The following is a 19,963-nucleotide window of genomic DNA, read 5'->3' as shown; positions in this document are numbered from 1 at the left end:
CCCCAAAGGGCATGCAGCTGGGAGCCACCAATCCCCGTCAAGACCCCCACAAATGCCGTTCTGTCTGGTCCCGTTTGTGGGGACAAGTACCAAACTTTGCTCGCTCGAGGTCCCCAATGCAAAGGAATTGAATACCAAAGCCTCAGGTACCTTGGGAATCTGCACATTACAGTAAGGCTTACTGTCTCGCTCTAATATGCAGATTTGCCAAAAAGTAATCCTGCCCATTATGGACGGGATTCCCTTGCAACGTCTCGTGAGATTGTGTTGAATCTCGCGAGGTGTTGCGAGCCGGATGGATCCCGGGAGCAGGGCCTCCCGGTTTTCACCGATCACGCTGCGCTGCAGCAAGGTGCTTTTCTGGCGCAGCATGGCCAGACGAACGCGCCCTTAATATCAAAATGTGCCAATAATATCAAATTGAGAAATATAGCTAAGAATTCAGTGTAATACACGAAGACCGTAAAAAATGTGTAGACTAGGCAGCCAATGGGAACTCAGCTTTAACAAGTATAAATGTGAGGTTATTCACTTTGGAGGTAGAAGTGCAAAGGAATCTAGGAATATGGGTGAGAAAATAATTAAACGTAGCATCGGAAGTCACCAAAGCAATTAAAAATGCTAACAAAACACTGGAGTTTATTTCTAAGGGCACAAAATTCAAAATTAGTGAAGTTCTGTTAAACATGCATAGGCTTTTGGTCAGGCTGCACTTGAGCGCAGTGCAGAGTTCCGGGACGAAAATGACATGAAAGCACAGGAGAAAATACAAAAAGGCTTTACAAAGGTGGACCCTGAACCGAGAGATTATCAGAAAAGAGTGAACAGGTTGGAATATTTTCTTGAAAAAGGAAAAGACTTTGGGATGGTCTGATAAGAGGTCTTTAAAATTATGAATGGGTTGGTCATTGTAGTTGTGGAAATTATGTTCCACTTGTGGGAGAATCTAATCCAAGGCTGGAATCGGACCCAGGTCCCTGGCACTGGAGAGGCAGCAGTGCTAACCACTGTGCCATCGTGCCACCCCAAAATGAGGTATCAACTCGGTGAAGCTACAAAACAGGATTAATGTGTGCTAAACAAGCAGCATGCGATAGACTGAGGAAAGCAATTCCACAATCAATTACCTTTATGGGCAACACAGTAGCATAGTGGTTTGCACTATTGCTTCACAGCGTCAGGGTCCCAGGTTCGATTCCCGGCTTGGGTCACTGTCTGTGCAGAGTCTGCACATTCTACCCATGTCTGCGAGGGTTTTCTCCGGGTGTTCCGGTTTCCTCCCACAGTCCAAAGATGTGCAGGTTAGGTAGATTGGCCTTGCTAAATTGCCCTTGGTGTCCAAAAATGTTAGGTGGGGTTATTGGGTTCGGGTGAAAGTCTGGGCGTAAGTAGGGTCCTCTTTCCAAGGGCTGGTGCAGACTCGATGGACCGAATGGCCTCCTTCTGCACTGTAAATTCTATGGTTCCCTCCATCATGAGGTCTATATGCTCAGGATGTCAAAATTAAGAGGAGCAGATATCCCAGAGGCTTACAAGACTGGACAATGTTACAGAGGTGGCAAAGGTGAGACCATGGAGGGATTTGAAAATAAGGATAAGAACCCTAGAATTGAGGTGTTGCTTAACCAGTGGCTACGGGGGAGCACGGTAGCATGGTGGTTAGCATCAATGCTTCACAGCTCCAGGGTCCCAGGTTCGATTCCCGGCTGGGTCACTGTCTGTGTGGAGTCTGCACATCCTCCCCGTGTGTGCGTGGGTTTCCTCCGGGTGCTCCGGTTTCCTCCCACAGTCCAAAGATGTGCGGGTTAGGTGGATTGGCCATGCTAAATTGCCCGTAGTGTCCCAAAAAGTAAGGTTAAGGGGGGGTTGTTGGGTTACGGGTATAGGGTGGATACGTGGGTTTGAGTAGGGTGATCATTGCTCGGCACAACATTGAGGGCCGAAGGGCCTGTTCTGTGCTGTACTGTTCTATGTTCTATGTACTGTCAGTCAGATTGGACAAGGGTGTTGAGTGATTGGGACTTGTTGTGAGTTAAGAGACGGGCAACACAGTTTGAATTACATCAAATTTATCAAGGTTAGACCCATGGAGGCCAGCCGGTGCAGTATTGGAATAGTGAAGTTTCTGGGTAACAAACATGAATGAGAGTTTCAGTAGCAGCTGAGCAGAAGGAGACGGAGTTGAGCAATATTACAGAGGTGGAAATAGATAGTCTGAAGTGATGGTGTGGCTACTGAATAAAGCTTGTTCGATATTATTCTGTTAAACATTCCAGGGCAGGTACAACATATGTTAGATACAGAGTAAGTTCCCTCTATGTTGTCAGTCTAAAGAACTGCTTCTATTGTATCACAGAACATACAGTGCGGAAGGAGGCCATTCGGCCCATCGAGTCTGCACTGACCCACTTAAGCTCTCACTTCCACCCTATCCCCATAACACCTAACCTTTTGGTCACTAAGGGCAATTTATCATGGCCAATCCACCTAACCTGCACGTCTTTGGACTGTGGGAGGAAACCGGAGCACCCGGAGGAAACCCACGCAAACACGGGGAGAACGTGCAGACTTCGCACAGACAGTAACCCAGCGGGGTATCGAACCTGGGACCCTGCCGCTGTGAAGCCACAGTGCTAATCACTTGTGCTATCGTGCTGCCCACGGTATCAATGTGATGTATTTTTCCAATTCTGAGTCGACCATGCGGTGGATTTGCTGAGCGAGGTTACCAATGTGGTGACTAATTATTAATATTTAGTGCTATAATTTTCTTCCTTTGCTCTCTGACATTTGGAGCTGGGCTCATTTTATATTGGACCCTCCCATTGAGAATACCCTGTCAGGTTGTGTTGGACTCAAACCTAGTGTCCAGAGGCAGACGGTCAAAGTCTGACCTGTGCGCATTAGCGACACTCCTGCATAACCAACATTCTTCAGTAACCACAACTCCAAACTAGTGAACCACTTACTTGTGAGCTGCCAGGGCTGTAATTGCTGCCATTTTGCTGGTTTGCAGTGCCTTTCCACCAAAGGCACCGCCAATCCTTTTGACACGCACTGTGACTCGATTGGATGGAATCCCCAGTGACCCTGCAACTACAGTCTATCAGAAGCAAAGGTTTTTTAATAAATATTTTAATTCAACTTTTCAGTTTACAAACATATAAAATATTCAACCATATTCATAAAATTGACAAAAAATATCCCCTGCCGCCCAAACCGTCCGCCCAATTAAATAAATATATTATTTTGTGAGGTAGAATCTTTCAGCCATTAGGTACTTGATTTTTTATAAGTGTAAAAATTCCAACAGGTCACTGAGCCAAGGGGGGAATGAGGACCTCCAGCCAAACCAGATTCGCCTACAGGTTATCAAGGAAGCAAAGGCAAGAGCATCTGCCTTGCCCCTGTCTGTAACTCTGGCAAGGGGGGACAAAGGGAATGAAGCAATCTCCTTGCACATAAAGTTTTGTACCTGGTAATATCGAAACTGGTTATCTCTTGAGGGCTTGCCCCTCTCCAGCCTCTCCTCAAAACCTATGAACTTACCATCAACAAACAGATCCCCAAACCTTTCCAACCCCTCCTCCTTCCAAACCCTGAAGGACAAAACCAAAACAGCCAGCACACAATGATGGTTCCTGCAGATTGGGGCCAACATTGACATAGTGCCCAGTTTGAAGTGCCGTCTAAATTGTCCCCATATTTTCAAGTTGGCCACCACCATTGGATTGGTAGTCCATTTCATTGGGGAAAATGGAAGGGGAGCCATAACCAATCATTCCTCTCCCTCTGTGCCACTCCCACACCTTTTCAATATTCGCTGCCCAATAATAATATAACAGGTTTGGTAATGCAAGACCCCCTGATTGTTTATTCCTTTGTAAAAAAAAAACCCTTATGGATCCACCAAAATAAAGGACAAGGTCAGCTTATTAACTCCTGTAAAAAAAGACTTTGAAAGGGAAACATGGAAGGCACTGAAACAAAAACAGAAATCTTGGGAGGATATTCTTTTTAATTGATTGGATCCTTCCAGCCGAAGTCAGCTGGAGGCCATCGCATCTCTTCAGGTCCTCCTTCACCACTCTAATCAGGACCCTAAAATTTAGTTTCTGTAGTGAGGCCCAGTCATGGCCACCTGAACTGGGGATATCTGCGGTCCAGATAACGAAGGTTGGACTTGGCCAGGCAAAAAGGCTACTTCCTCAGGTCAGCTCCTCTTCCTGGGGGATTCATTGGAAAACATTCGCTTTTACTCAGGTTCAATCTGTACCCCAAAAAGGAGCCAAAACTCTCGAGCAGTTTCATTATCTCCTCTGCACTGGAGAGAGGATCCGTTAGATACAGTAAGAGGTTGTCCGCATATAAGGACATTCTATGCTCCCTGCCCCCTCTACCTATTCATCTCCACTTTGTGGATGACCTCAATGTGATAGCCAGAGGTTCAATAGCCAGGGCAAACAGTAGAGGTGACAATGGACATCCCTGTCTCGTGCCTCTTCCCAGTCGGAGATATTTTGAGTTTAAATCATTTGTATGGACACTGGCAGTGGGGGCTCTATCCAAAAGCTGGATCCAGGATATAAACCTAGGTCCAAAGGCAAACCTGCCCAAGACCTCAAATAATAGCTCCATTCCACCCTATCGAACGCCTTCTCTGCATCCAGAGAAATAATCACATCCGTTTCAGGGGATAGAGAGGGGTCCAGAACCACATTGAGCAGCCTTTGGACATTGGCTGACAGTCACCTCCCCTTGATAAATCCTGTCCTTCTGAAATTATCTCCAGGAGGCAAACTCCATGAGCCTCGCCAATACGTTAGCTAGCAACTTTGCATATGCATTCAACAAAGAGTGGGGGCAGTACGACTCACATTCCATCGGATCTCTATCTTTTTTCAAAGTGATCGCCGCCTGCCAAAGAGGTCAACAACGTTCCTTGAGTCAGAGACCCAAACATCTCAAGCAGCACTAGGATTAGCAACCAGCAAACTTTTTGTAAAATTCAATTGGACACCCATCAATCCCTTAATCTCCTCTAGAGTCAGGGGAGCTTCCAATTTCTCCCTCTCCTCCTGCTCCACTACCAGGAAGGCCAGACCGTCTAAAAACCCAAGCATTAAGGACTTATCCTCTGGTGGTTCTGACTTGTACAGGTTCCGATAGAATATTTGAACGCCCCATTCACCTTGGTTGGGGTGGAAATCAGTCTGCCGCCCCCATCCCTAACTTGCACAATTTCCCGAGAGGCCGCCTGTCGTCTCAGCTGATGACTAGCCTTCTCCCCCTGTTCATAGAGAGCCCCCCGCATGAACGTTGCAGCAAGCACAACACCCTGCCTGTGGATAGAAGCCCAAACTCCACCTGTAGCTTCTTCCAGCTGACCAGAAATTTTAGTGTCTGATTGATTGAGTATTGACGGTCCACCTCTAAGATAGCATCCGTCAACCTCTACCTCTCTGCCTTATGTGCTTTAAAGGAGATCATCTCCGCTCGAACAACCACCTTCAACACCTCCTATAGCACAACCAAATCCTAAAATAGACCTGGTGGACATGAGAGAAGAATGGGAAATCCTTCTCCCCCAGGTGTAAAAATCTCCACGGGTCAGTTCCCTCCATCTGTTCCATGAAGGACAACAGAGCCTTCCCCATCCCAGAAGGTCTTAACATCTTAGGTCTCCATTTATCCAGTGGGGGGTCCAAAACGCAATTAAAAGCCCCACCCATGATTAGCTGGTGTGAATCCAAATCCAGGATCAGCGCCAACAACCTATTAATAAAAGTTGTGTGGAAAAAGCAAAACCATGGACAAGGCATCCATGGTTGACAAGGAAGTCAAGGACAGCATAAATCTGGAAGAAGGAACTGAAGGCACTGTTGCTAAGTTTGCAGATGATACAAAGATCTGTAGAGGGACAGGTAGTATTGAGGAAGCAAGGGGACTGGAGAAGGATTTGGACAAGCGAGGAGAGTGGGCAATGAAGTGGCAAATGAAATACAGTGTGGAAAAGTGTGAAGTTGTGCACTTTGGAAGGAGGAATTTAGGCATAGACTATTTTCTGAATGGGGAATGCTTAGGAAATCGGAAGCACAAAGGGACTTGGGAGTCCGTGTTCACGATTCTCTTAAGGTTAATGTTTAGGTTCAGTCAGCAGTAAAGAAGGCAAATGCAATGTTGGCATTCATGTCAAGAGGACTAGAATACAAGACCAGGGATGTACTTCTGTGGCTGTATAAGGCTCTGGTCAGACCCCATTTGGAGTATTGTGAGCAGTTTTGGACCCCATTTCTAAGGAAGGATATGCTGGCCTTGGAAACCTCCAGAGGAGGTTCACAAGATTGATCCCTGGAACGAAGAACTTGTCGTATGAGGACAAGTTGAGGATTCTGGGTCTGTACTTGTTGGAGTTTAGAAGGATGAGGGGGGATCTTATTGAAACTTACAGGATACTGCGAGGCCTGGATAGAATGGACGTGGAGAGGATGTTTCCACGTGTTGGAAAAACTAGAACCAGAGGACATCATCTCAGACTAAAGGGATGATCCTTTAAAACAGAGATGAGGAGGAATTTCTTCAGCCAGAGGCTGGTGAACCTGTGGAACTCTTTCCTGCAGAAGGCTGTGGAGGATAAATCACTGAGTGTCTTTGAGACAGAGATAGATAGGTTCTTGATAAGGGGATCAGGGGTTATGGGGAGAAGGCAGGAGAATGGGGATGAGAAAATATCAACCATGATTGAATGGCGGAGCAGACTCGATGGGCCAAGTAGCCTAATACTGCTCCTATGTCTTATGTTCTAAGGAGATGCAGGAGGATCGCTCCGAGGCCACCGAAGGGGCTGTGGCATCCCTGAAGGGCTCAATGGAGAGGGTGGAGAAATATTTGGAGACTTGGGTCTCAGATCCGAGAGATTGAGAGGGTGATGTCGCACCACAGCGATCGGGTGGTGGCATTGGAGGCGGACGTGGGGCTCTTAGAAGCCCTTGGCAAGACACTAAGAGCAAAGGTGGAGGAGCAGGATAATTGGTTGAGAAGGCAGAATCTGCGGATAGTGGGTTGCCTGAAGGGCTAGAAGGTGCAAATGCCACGAGGTACGTTTTGAGGATGCTGGCTGGGCTGGTGGCGGCGGGGGTGCTGGACAAGGTCCCTGAGGTGGACAGAGCGCACAGGTCTCTGAGGCAGAGGCTCCACAAGTTTGTGGACAAAAAGAAGATTCTGCATTGGGCCAGGGAGAAGTGCAACTGTGAATGGGAGGGGAGCAAGGTCCGAATAAACCAGGACATTGGAGCTGAGCTGGCAAAACGGCGTGTAGGGTTCAACAGGGCAAAGGTGGTGCTGTATCAACAGCAGATCAGTTTGGGATGCTCTACCCGGTGAAACTATGGGTGACCTATGAAGGCTGGAAATACTATTTTGAGACCCAAAGTGGCCAATGACTTTGTCAAAGAGCATAAATTGGGGGAGAACTGAACTGAACAATTTTGGGAGACGGAGATGCTAGCACTTTGAAGTAATTGAGAGTACGGGTAGAATGGGGCTTGGAGGGAGGGGGGGCGTTTCATCCGATGTGGAGGGTTTTTTCTTCTTTTTACTGCTGAGTCGACGAAGGGTAGCGGGTGAAAAGCTTGGAAGGGGAAGGTTGACCCTACTCCATCCTGCTGCCCGTGGTTGTGTATTTGCTTTTTATTTGTCTTTGGGGGAGGTGGCCTGTGGTTCAGGGTGGCCAGCACGGTAGCACAGTGGGTAGCCACTGCTGCTTCACAGCTCCAGGGTCCCAGGTTCGATTCCCGGCCTGGGTCACTGTTTGTGTGGAGTCTGCACGTTCTCCCCGTTTCTGCGTTGGGTTTCATCTGGTTGCTCCGGTTTCCTGCCACAAGTCATGAAAGATGTAGGCCGGGATTCTCTGATGCCGCGCCGGGTCGGAGAATTGCCGAGGGGACACGTGAATCCCGCTGCGACGCCGGTACTCCGATACTCCAACCCGCGAAAAGATCCGCCGACAAGAATTGCATTGCGCGCCTCGCAGAATCGCTAGAATCGGTGCTGGTCCCTAGGCCTGCTGCGAATCTCCACAGGTCACGCCGGCGTAAATCAAAGCACCTTTTTAACAGCGTCAACCAGTCGTGCAAGCTGATGCCGACGAAGGAGGAGATAGGGGCCAGTGTGGGGGCGGGGGGGGGGGGGGGGGAGGGGAACCGCCATAGACTGCATCAGGTCTATGGGTGGGTATACGAACTCCAGGAACCTGGGACCCGTCTGGGTGGCAGCTGGCTGCTGGGGCTGGTCTGCCCTTCGACTGTCCGGCGCCTCGGCTGCTCCTACCTCCACCTGCTGTACTGGTATGGCTGTGTTGTGTGCACCAGTGAGTGTCCCAGAAGCCTCATCGCTAAAGTGATCAACCGAGTTGAGTGTCTCTGCGATGGTGGAGGGTGTAGGAGATAGCAGTGGCTTTATGTTGAGGTCCTCATAGGACCCGAAGTCCGGGGTCCCCTGGGTTGTTTTGTCCTGTCCATCTGTCCCCTTTGTTTGGGTGTCATGTCCATCTGTCCGCTGTGACTCGGTGTCCTGGGTGGATGTGCCCTGTGTGTCGTTGTCCTGTCCGTCTGTCCCCTGTGTCTCAGTGTCCTGTGTCGGTGTGGGTCTCCTGTGTCGTGGTGTCTTGGGTCGACTGGGACAGGGGGTTGTTGGTGTGGCTGCCTTCCCCGTTGCTGGATGAGCCCCTACGGCGTTGCCGCACTGGCATTGGATGGGGGCGGCATACACCTGATGGCCCGGGTCTGTCCCTGGCATGTGGTCGCCATGGCACATCCTGTGGGCGGCGTAAGCCTGAAGGCCTGTGTCTATTCTGGGGGCGGTCTGCATCCGCAGGGACAGGTGTATCGCCGTGTGGTCCTGCAATACATAATACAGCATGCATGGTTAGACACGCAGACGGGGCTGAGGGGGTGGTGGGGGGATCAGAGGTGGGGTGAAGAGTGCTGGGGATGGGGGGACGGGGGAAGAGTGATCAGAGGAGTGGGCGAAGGGTGCTGGGGGAGAGGGGGATTCAGAGGAGGGGGGAGGGCGGGCAGGCGGTGGGGTGTCACACTTGGTGCTGCACCCCTGATCTCTGCGTCCACAGGCTCCCTGTTCTCGGGTCCACCTGTGAGGTCCAGGGCCCTCTCTTCATGAACGGTGAGGGGCCGCAATTCAGATGGACCCTCTCCGGTCCTGCCTGGCGCACTCCCGGTTGTTATGGCTGCGCTTCTCCTGAGGGGGGGGGGGGGGGGGGGGGGGGGGGGAAGACGGAGATAAAGGTTGACAGTGTTAGGCGGACATATACTTACAACTTGGGTGGGTGCAGCCATGTGGGTCTCAGCTAGGGCTGTGCCGACCATGATGCGGGGGGGGGGGGGGGGGGGGGAGCAGTTACGTGGGGTTGGTGCCATGGGTACGGGGGGGGGGGGGGGAGTTCTGTGTGGTTGGTACCATGGGCACAGTGGGGATACTCACCCTGGCTGCCCTGACTAGGTCATTGACCTTCTTGTGGCACTGGCACCTGTCCTGGGTGTTGTAGCCACGGCGCTGACGGCCTCTGCCACCTCCCTCCACAGGCGCCGGCTGGCATTTGCTGTGACCCTGCAGCCGTGTCTGGGCTACAGGGCCTCCCTCCTGTGCTGCACGGCGTCCAGGAGCGCCTCGATATCCAGCGGCCATCTTCCCACGTTGCTCTGCCGGTGGCGTATTTTCAGTGGGGGAGGTTAGCGGGGAGCCTTCTTCACAGAACAGAGATGTGAGGGTGGAGGAGGGATGGGTGGTCGGTTGGAGGAGCCTTTGGGTAGAAATTGCCACGCTGGCAGGTAATGCTGGTGAACGGAAGTGAAGTGGGGGAGAAGGCCGAGAGAGGTGCCAGAGCGGGGAAGGGAGGGAGATGCGACGAGGCGCGGTTGGAGAAGAAACGTCAGGGGCAGAGAAAGGGGCCATCTTGGATGGACAAGGTACAGGGTGAAATTCTGGGGGGTAGAGCTGAATGGTGAGGATGGCGGATGGTAAAGGGGAATGGAGGAGTAAGCCCCCGGTACGGCTGATTACGTGGAACATGTGAGGGCTCAATGGACCGGTGGAGTGATCTTGGGCCTTTGCGCACCTAAGGAGTTTAAAAGCGGAGGTGGTCATTCTGCAGAAGTCGCAGCTCCTCGTGAAGGACCAGGCTAGGCTGAGGTAGGGATGGGTGGGTCAGGTTTTCCACTCGGGGTTTGATTCAAAGTCGCGCGTGGTGGCAATTTTGATGAGTAAGAAAATGGGGTTTGTGAGCTCCAAGGAAGTGAGGGACCTGGGTGGGAGATATGTGGTGATGAGTGGGGCATGAAAAGGGACACCGGTGGTATTGGTGAATGTGTATCGACCGAATTGGGATAATGTAGGTTTTATGAGAGGGGTGATTGCAGCAATCCTGGACTTGGCCACACACCAGTTGATTATGGGAGGAGATTTTAATTATGTCCTAGAGCTGGGGGTAGATGGTCGAGCCCCAGGTCAATGGGTAGAATACGAATGGCAAAGGAGCTGGGAGTATTCCCTTTTCTCACATGTGTATAGGGTGTATTCAAGAATTTCGTGGTGAGCCAGGAGTTTTTGGTTGGGGTGGAGGGGGCTGAAAACGTGGAGATAGTAATTCTGGATCATGAACCCCACTGGCTGGAGATTCATCTTAGATCAGCACAGGAGCAGAGGCCGGGCTGGTGGTTCGATTCGGGGTTGTTGGCAGATAGAGGGTTTTCTGACAAAGTGTGGGCTGTAATTAAAGATTACAGTAATTAAAGAATTGAAACAAAACGGGGAGGTGTCGGCGTCCACATGTTGGGAAGCGATAAAAGCGATGGTCCAAGGGGAGATTATCTCATTCAAGGAACATGCGGATAGGGAAAGGAGAGAGGAACATGAACACCTAATGATCGAGATAGTGGAGATAGATAGGGAGTGCTAGAGGGTATCCACCACAGAGGGATAGGCGAGGAGGAAAAGATTACAAGGACAATTAGAGAGGTTGACAACATGGATTGGATTGGATTGGATTGGATTTGTTTATTGTCACGTGTACCGAGGTACAGTGAAAAGTATTTTTCTGCAAGCAGCTCAACAGATCATTCAGTACATGGAAGAAAAGGGAATTAAACAAAATTCAAGAAAATACATGAGAATACATAATAGGGCAACACAAGATATACAATGTAACTACATAAGCATTGGCATCGGTTGAAGCATACAGAGTGTAGTGTTAATGAGGTCAGTCAATAAGAGGGTCATTTAGGAGTCTGGTGACAGTGGGGAAGAAGCTGTTTTTGAGTCTGTTCGTGTGTGTTCTCAGACTTCTGAATCTCCTGCCCGATGGAAAGAAGTTGAAAAAGTGAGTAAGCCGGGTGGGAGGGATCCTTGATTATGCTGGCCGCTTTCCCCAGGCAGCAGGAGGTGTAGATGGAATCAATGGATGGGAGGCAGGTTTGTGTGATGGACTGGGCGGTATTCACGATTCTCTGAAGTTCCTTGCGGTCCTGGGCCGAGCAGTTGCCATACCAGGCTGTGATGCAGCCCGATAGGATGCTTTCTATAGTGCATCTGTAAAAGATGGCGGTAGGACAGCAGTGTAGGGCAAGAGGGGTGCAGTATGAATACGGGGAGAAGGCAAGTTGAACGTTAGTGCATCAACTACGGAGGCAGGTTGCGTTCAGGGAAACATTGAAGATACGGACTGAGGCAGGGGATGTGGTAACAGAGCCAGGGAAGATAAACGAGGCATTTACGGATTATTACAAGGAGCTGCACAGAGCAGATCCGGGGGGGTGAAGAGGGGGACATGGGATGGTTCTTAGATGAACTGTAGTTTCCACAGTTGGAGGAAGAGAAGAGGCAGGTGCTAGAGGAGCCCTTGGGGCTAAGGGAGGTGTTGGATAGTATAAGAGGTATGAAGTCGGGGAAGGCCCCAGGACCCAGTTGTTTCCCGGCAGAATTCTGTAAGGAGTTCGCGACTGACCTGGCACCACATCTCTTGGGGGTGTTTAATGAGGCGTTGGTGAAGGAGGAGCTGCTAGAGACGAAGACGCAGGCAACAATCATATTAATATCAAAAAAAGGGGAGGGATCCGTTGGAATGTGGGTCGTTTGGGCCATATCGTTGTTAAATACAGATGTGAAACTGCTGGCGGGAAGGATGGAAGGTTATGTTCCGGGGACCAAACAGGTTTCTTAAAGGGCAGGCAGCTTTCCAGTAATGTAAGGCAGCTGTTAATTGTGATGATGAATCCGTCGAGAGCCCAGGTGCCGGAGGTAGTGGTGTCATGGATGCGGAGAAAGCATTCGACTGGGTGGAGTCGGGGTACCTGTTTGAGGTCCTGGAAGGTTTGGGTTTGGGCCGAGGTTTATGGCATGGGTGTGCCTGTTATATGTGGCACCGATGATGAATGTTCGGACCAAGTCATGTGTTCATGGAACTTTGAACTGCACAGGGAACAAGACAGGGGTGCCCACTGTCGCCGCTGCCGTTTGCGTTGGCTATAGAGCTCTGGCAAAGGCTCTTAGTGGGTTGGCAGAGTGGCGAGAGATTACGAGGGAACAAAAGGAACATCGGGTGTCGCTGTACGGAGATAACCTATTATTGTATGTTTCGGACCCGCTGGAAAGCATGGAGAGGCTCATGGGCCTGTTTGGGGCGTTGTCGGGATATAAGTTAAATGTAGGGAAAAGCGAAGTGTTCCCAGTGAATGAATTGGGTCGGCAAGCCAATCTAGGGAGAATGCCATTTAATGTGTCCAGAGACAGGTTTAGATACCTGGGGGATTCAGGTAGCGAGGGAATGGACGATGCTTTATGAAGGGAATCTAACTAATCTAAAGCTAGTAGAGGAGGATCCGAAGAGGTGGGACATGCTGCACTTGACTCTGGCAGGGAGGGTCCGAGTGGTGAAGATGAATATTCTGCCGAGGTTCCTGTTCATATTCCAGACACTCCGATTTTTGTACCGAAGGCCTTCTTTCGAAAATTGGGTATAATTATTTCAGACTTTGTCTGGGCATGAAGGTGCCGAGGGTTAAGAGGACTGTTACAGAGGCAGCAGGGAGGATTGGTGGTGTCGAGCCTGCTACATTATTATTGCGTGGCGATTGTGGAGAAGGTGAGGCGGTGGTGGGAAGAAGGGGTAGAATGTGTTAGGATGGAGGAAGAATCCTGTCTGGGTCCAGCTTTAGGGCTCTGGTGATGGCCATATGAGAGCCCTGAGGTGCAGTCCACAGTGAAGGTCTGGAACCAGCTGAGGAGCACTTTATAATAGAGGGGATGTTGATGTTAACGCCATTGTGCGAAAACCACGGTTTTGAGCCGGGGGATAGCTGGCATGTATAAGAAGTGGAGAGAAATGGGGCTGGTTCAGGTGAAGGATTTGTACCTGGAAGAATGGTTTGCCAGTATAAATGAATTGAAGGAAAGTGTAGAGCTCCCGAGAGGAAGTGAGTTTACGTACCTGCAAGTAAGGGACTTTGCGCTGAAGGTTTGGAAATAGTACCCCAGGTTGCTGAGGTACACCCTATTGGAGCGATTGCTGCTTCCTGATGTGGAGGGGAGGGGAAACATATATGAGTGGCTGAGAGAACAGGGAGGTGAGCAGGTGGTGATGATTAAGGAGAGGTGGGAGGTTGGAGCTGGGAGGGGAAATAAACTGAGGAGTATGGACTGAGGTGCTACGAAGGGTAAATGCGACCTCCTCATGTGCAAGGATGAGCCTGATACAGTTCAAGGTCATACACAGGGTATATATGACTCGGGCAAGAATGAGTGGGTTCTTCCAGAAAGTGACAGACGAGTGTGAGAAGTTTGGACGAGGACCAGGGAATCACACACACATGTTCTGGGGCTGTGAAAAGTTGAAGAGATTCTGGGCTGGAGTGTTCGCAGTGCTAGCAAGGGTAGTGGGCGGGGTGGGGGAGGGGGAGGAGGTTAAGCGGGACCCTTTGGTGGCGATATTTGGGATATCGGAGAAGCCGGATCTGAAGAAAGGGAGGAAGGCCGATGTGGCCTTTGCCTCTCTGATTGCCGGGCGAAGAATTCTGCTGGAGTAACGGTCAGCAACGCCACCCGGTGGTGGCTTGACTGGGGGACTTATATGACTTTCTTTGGTTGGAAAAGATTAAGTACGAATTAAGGGGTTCAGCGGAGGGCTTCGAGACAAGGTGGGGGATGTTCATGGCCGTGTTTAAGGAGCTGTTCAGTTCAGGTAGGTGAGTGGGGGTGGAGGATGGGGGTGAGAAAGGTGAAAGTTCCTATGGACTGTATAATTGTGTGGTGGGGAGTTTGTTCCTCGAATTGTTTATGTTTTGTAACCTTTTATATACGTTTGGAATAAAATATATTTAAGGAGAGAGCAGAGCAGAGATAACACTCCAGTTGACTTTCAAAGATTGGGTAATCGATACGATTGATATACTGAAGAGTGAGCAAACATTTTACAAACAGCACAACTGAACATTGGCCTAATACAAACCTAAACTGGCTCCTGGTCCAGTTCCTTGCATGTTTTGCTGGTTTTTCTTCCATTCCCTATCATTCCTGTTTATCCCTTTTGTCTTGCTAGGACAGTTGCCCTGGTAACAGTGGTGACCCTTGCCAATGGATGATCCCCATGCACACATGAAAACCTGAGCAGCAATTGACCGTGGCAAGTTAAGATTGGCAATTTGACAAACCTGGTCTTCACCTCGCCCTGATGTCTTTGAACATCCCTACTGCCCATCTGGATTATCAGGAATGGATAACCTGACTGATCTTCCTGTCCCTCTGCCAGGAACCAAGTGGCTGCAGCTGCTGATATCCATTGTGCAAGATTCTACCACTCTTGGAAGCAGAGTTCAGTGAATCACTAACTTCAAAGTATGAGCACAAAGACGGAAGAGACCAGTAGAGGAACAGGCTTGTTATCTCTGACAGCATCCCCACAACCAGCAGAAGTAGATCTCCCTCTTGTTAAAAGTTCGAACACAAGCTGCCATGATTCACCTGCAGTAATGAGGGTAGTAGCCTAGGCCAGGGTGAATTACAGTGACTTACCTGGGCAAGAGTCGGATGCTGCGTTGAGCAAACCATTTCAATTTCTCCATCCTCACCTTTAGGAATGACTAGTATACTCTGGGTTTCCATGTAGAAGTGTTCCTGGCCTCCGATATGGATCTGTCCTGTAAATAAAAGCGCTGGTATTTAAACATATGAGCATACAAAATAAGAGCAGAAGTAGGCCAATAGGCCCCTCGGCCTGCTCCACAATTCAATAAGCTCATGGCTGATCTGTTTGTGTTGAGTTCCACATTCCTCAGGCTGGATTCTCCATCCCGCCGCACCAGATTTCTCGTTCAGCACACCAGCGGGATGCTCCGTTTCACCGGCTGGTCAATGTGGTTTCCCATTGTGGGGCAGCTCCACGCCGTCGGCTGCCGGCAAAACGGAGCATCCCGACGGCGGAGAATCCAGCCCCTCATCTACCCCAATAGTCTTTGATCCCCCTGCTAACAAGAACCTATCCACCTCCGCATTAAAAATATCCAGTGACAGGGGATATATGACAAGGTAGTTTCTAAAATGGGGGTGGGGGAGGGGAAGGTTTCGGATATCTATAAAGAACCCATGGAGTGGGAGGAAACTCAGACAGGTGAGCTAAAGCGTAAATGGGAAGATGAGCTGGGAGGAGAGGTAGAGGTGGATCAGTGGGAGGATGCTCTAAGCAGAGTCAAAACGTCCTCATCATGTGCCAGGCTTAGCCTGATACAATTCAAGACGGTTCATCGGGCACACATGAGGGTGGCCCGATGAGCACGTTTTTTGGGATAGAGGACAAGTGTGTGAGGTGTGCGCGAGGGCCAGCAAACCATGTCCATATGTTTTGGGCATGCCCAAAGCTTAGGGGATACTGGCAGGGATTTGCGGATGTCATGTCCACGGTATTAAAACAAGGGTGGCGCCGAGTCCAGGGGTGGCGATTTTTGGAGTGTCGGAAGATCCGGGAGGCCAGGGGGTGAGAGAGGCTGGCGTTTTGACCTTTGCCTCCTTGGTCGCCCGGAGACGGATCTTATTAGCCTGGAGGGACTCAAAGCCCCCAAAACCAGGGGTTTGGGTTAGTGACATGGCTGGGTTTCTCAGACTTGAGAAGATTACGTTCGTCCTGAGAGGTGGGTTCGTCCGGCAGTGACAGCCGTTTATCGACTTCTTCGGAGAAAACTAAACTGTCAGCAGATTCAATAAGAAGGGTTAGGGTGTAGGGGGGGAATTAGGCTATTTTGTGTTCAGAGTAGGCGGGAACAATGGGAGATGTAGGGATGTGTTACACACTGAACGATGTGTACATTTGTATTGTTTATTGTTATAAAATCATAAATGCCTGAATAAAATGTTTTTTAATAAACATATCCAGTGACCCAGCTTCTACTGTCTTTTGAAACAGAGTTCCAAAATCGCAAACCCTCATAGAAAAAAATTCTTTTAATCTTTGTCTTATAAGGGTGACCCCTAATTCGCACCTCAATACGCCAACATCTTCATGCACAAGTTTGAACAAGACCTCCTTACTGCACAGGACCTTCAACCGACGTTATACTCCAGATACATCGATGACATTTTTTTCCTTTGGACCCATGGCGAAGAATCACTGAAACGACTACACGATGACGTCAATAAGTTCCATCCCAGCATCAAACTCACCATGGACTACTCTCCAGAGCAAAAAACCACACCGACCTCCTCAGGAGACAAACACGAGACATAACCGACAGAGCACCCTTCGTCATCCAGTGCTTCCCCAGAGCGGAGAAAACTACGACATCTTCTTCGCAGCCTTCAACATGTCATTAATGAAGACGAACATCTTGCCCAGGTCATCCCCACACCCCAACTACTTGCCCTTCAAACAACCGCGCAGCCTCAAACAAACCATTATTTGCAGCAAACTACCCAGCCTTCAGAACAGCGACCACGACACCACACAACTCTGCAATGGCAATCTCTGCAAGACGTGCCAGATCATCGACATAGAGTACCACCATTACATGTGAGAACACCAGCCACCAGGTACGTGGTGCATGCTCGTGTGACTCAGCCAACGTTGTCTACCTCATACGCTGCAGGAAAGGAAGCTTGGTACATTGGCGAGACCATGCAGATGCTGCGACAACGGATTCACGGACATCACGCGACAATCGCCAGGCAGGAATGTTCCCTTCCAATCGGGGAACACTTCAGCAGTCAAGGGCATTCAGCCTCTGATCTTCAGGTAAGCGTTCTCCAAGGCGGCCTTCAGGACGCGCGACAATGCAGAATCGCAGAGCAGAAACTTATAGCCAAGTTCTGCACACAATTACGGCTTCAACCGGGACCTTGGAGTCATGTCGCATGACATTCACCCCCCACCATCTGGCCTTGCTTGCGAAATCCTACCAACTGTCCTGGTTTGAGACAATTCACAACTCTTTAACCTGGGCTTACCCCTCTCTCTGGTTCTGTAAAGACTTAATTACTTGCAAATGCTCGCATTCAAAGTATCGTCTTGCATCTTGACTTTATCGATATAAATGTTTCTGGAACCGACTCCATTCACCTGAGGAAGGAGCAGTGCTCCAAATGTTAGTGATTGAAACAAACCTGTTGGACTTTAACCTGGTGTTGTAAGACTTCTTACTAATTTTAAAACATCATCCCATAGTTCTGGACTCACCCGCAAGAGGAAACATCCTTTCAACGTCTACCTTTTCAATACATTTCAGGACCTTATACTTCAATCAAGTCACCTCTCACTTCTAAACTAGTGGAAACAAGCCCAGCCTGTCCAACCGATCCAAGACAGCCAAGCTTGAATCTAAAATGATCACTTGACACATTGGAAGTTGCACAAAGTTAACTGTTAAAACTGAAACTTAATGTTCAGTGCAGAAACCAGAGATCAGCATCCCATTAGTGTGGGAATCACAGACACAGATCACCATCCAATTAGTGTGGGAATCACAGACACAGATCATCATCCCATTAGTGTGGGAATCACAGACACAGATCACCATCATCATCCCATTAGTGTGGGAATCACAGACACAGATCATCATCCCATTAGTGTGGGAATCACAGACACAGATCATCATCCCATTAGTGTGGGAATCACAGACACAGATCACCATCATCATCCCATTAGTGTGGGAATCACAGACACAGATCACCATCCCATTAGTTTGGGAATCACACAGATCATCATCCCATTAGTGTGGGAATCACAGACACAGATCACCATCCCAATACTGTGGGGAATCACAAAAGCACATAAAAAATAGGAGTGGGCACTTCATCCCTTTCAACCTGCTCCACCATTCAATGAGATCACAGCTGATCTATTAGAACACCATTTGTATATGCATAATCCCCACATCCCTTGATGATTTCATGATGTAGAAATCCAACCATCTCATTCTTAACCTTACTCAATGACTGATCCTCCACAGCCCTCTGCGGCAGAGAATTCCAAAGATTCGCCACCCTCTGAGTGAATAAATCCCTCTTCAGCTCAGTCCTAAATGCGCTGTCCCTGATTCTGACACTGTGTCCCCTGGTTCTCTACCACTCAGCCACAGAAAAGTACTGCCTGCATTTACCCTGTCAAATCCTGGAATAATTTAATCGCTCCTCCCAGGACAAGCCCTCTAAATCAGGAATTAATTTGGTGAATCGTCTTTGGACTCCCTCTATGGCAAGTATATTTTTCCTGAGGTCAGGACACCAAAACTGCGCACAATCCCCCAGGTCTCACCAAGGTTCTACATATTTGAAGTAAGACATCTTTACTCCTGTACTCAAATCATCTTGTCTGGACTACACTCAACATTTGTTAGGATACCGGACGACATCCAACATTTGTGAGGATACTGGACTAGACCCCAACATTTGTTCAGATACCAGACCAGACCCCAACATTTGTTAGGATACCGGATCAGACCCCAACATTTGTTAGGATACCGTAATAGACCCCAACATTTGTTAGGATACCGGAATAGACCTCAACATTTGTTAGGATACCGGATCAGACCCCAACATTTGTTAGGATACCGAAATAGACCCCAACATTTGTCGGGATACCAGACCAGATCCCAACATTTGTTAGGATACTGAACAAGCGCCCCAAACAATTTTTTTTGTTTGTAAAACTGTGAGGAAACGGTACATCACCCCAGTAGTAATGGTTCTGAACAATAGTCATCTTTTATGTTCAACAAACTTTAATTTAAACCAAGAATTGACCACATTATCAAATAAATCACTTTACAATGATCAGTTAAAAAGTTCGGAAACAGAAGGAAAAATTTAAACTTAGGGGCCGGATTCTTCTTTCCTGAGACTAAGTGTTGACGCTGGTGCAGGATTTTGTGGACTTCCACAATAGCAAATCTGGCGCTGCTCCTGGACTGATTCAGCGGCCGTTTGTTGTTCGTGGTGTATATAAATGATTTGGAAGTAAATGTAGCTGGTCTGATTAGTAAGTTCACAGACGACACAAAAATTGGTGGAGTTGAGAATAGTGAAGAGAATTGTCAGATTATACAGCAAGTTATAAATTGGTTGGAGTGTTGGACGGAGAAATGGCAGATGGAGTTTAATCCAGGCAGGTGTGAGGTAATGCACTTTGGATACCGCACCAGTCCCCAACATCTGTTAGGATACCGGGCTAGACCCCAACGTTTGTTAGGATACCGGAAGGTCCAATGCATGTAGGAACTACACAGTAAATGGTGGAACTCTTGCGAGTATTGAGATCTGGGTGTGCATGTCCACCGATCACTGGAAGTGGCAACGCATGTGGATAAGGTGGTCAAGAAGGCATACGGCATGATGGCCTGCATTGAATCTAAAAATTGACGAGTCATGTTGCAGCTGTACAGGACCTTAGCTGGGCCTCATTTGGAATATTGTG

The 19,963-nt window shown here is 49.0% G+C and overlaps 1 protein-coding gene across 2 annotated transcripts in view; it reads right to left on the bottom strand.

The window, feature by feature from the left end:
• LOC119958476 (aldehyde oxidase 1-like) overlaps window positions 1–19,963 on the bottom strand; it is a 267,334-nt gene that overhangs the window by 71,807 nt on the left and 175,564 nt on the right. For both annotated transcript variants that reach the window (XM_038787024.1, XM_038787034.1), the window contains exons 21-22: window positions 15,079–15,203; window positions 2,970–3,103 (exon numbers count right to left, since the gene is read on the bottom strand). In XM_038787024.1, coding sequence (XP_038642952.1) covers window positions 2,970–3,103; window positions 15,079–15,203 — 259 coding nt within the window. The remainder of the gene's footprint in view (window positions 1–2,969; window positions 3,104–15,078; window positions 15,204–19,963) is intronic.

Source organism: Scyliorhinus canicula, chromosome 2 (assembly GCF_902713615.1).
Source record: "Scyliorhinus canicula chromosome 2, sScyCan1.1, whole genome shotgun sequence".
Classification (NCBI taxonomy): domain Eukaryota; kingdom Metazoa; phylum Chordata; class Chondrichthyes; order Carcharhiniformes; family Scyliorhinidae; genus Scyliorhinus; species Scyliorhinus canicula.
The sequence above is the reverse complement of the archived record's forward strand: the minus strand, read 5'-3'. Positions and strand labels throughout refer to the sequence as shown.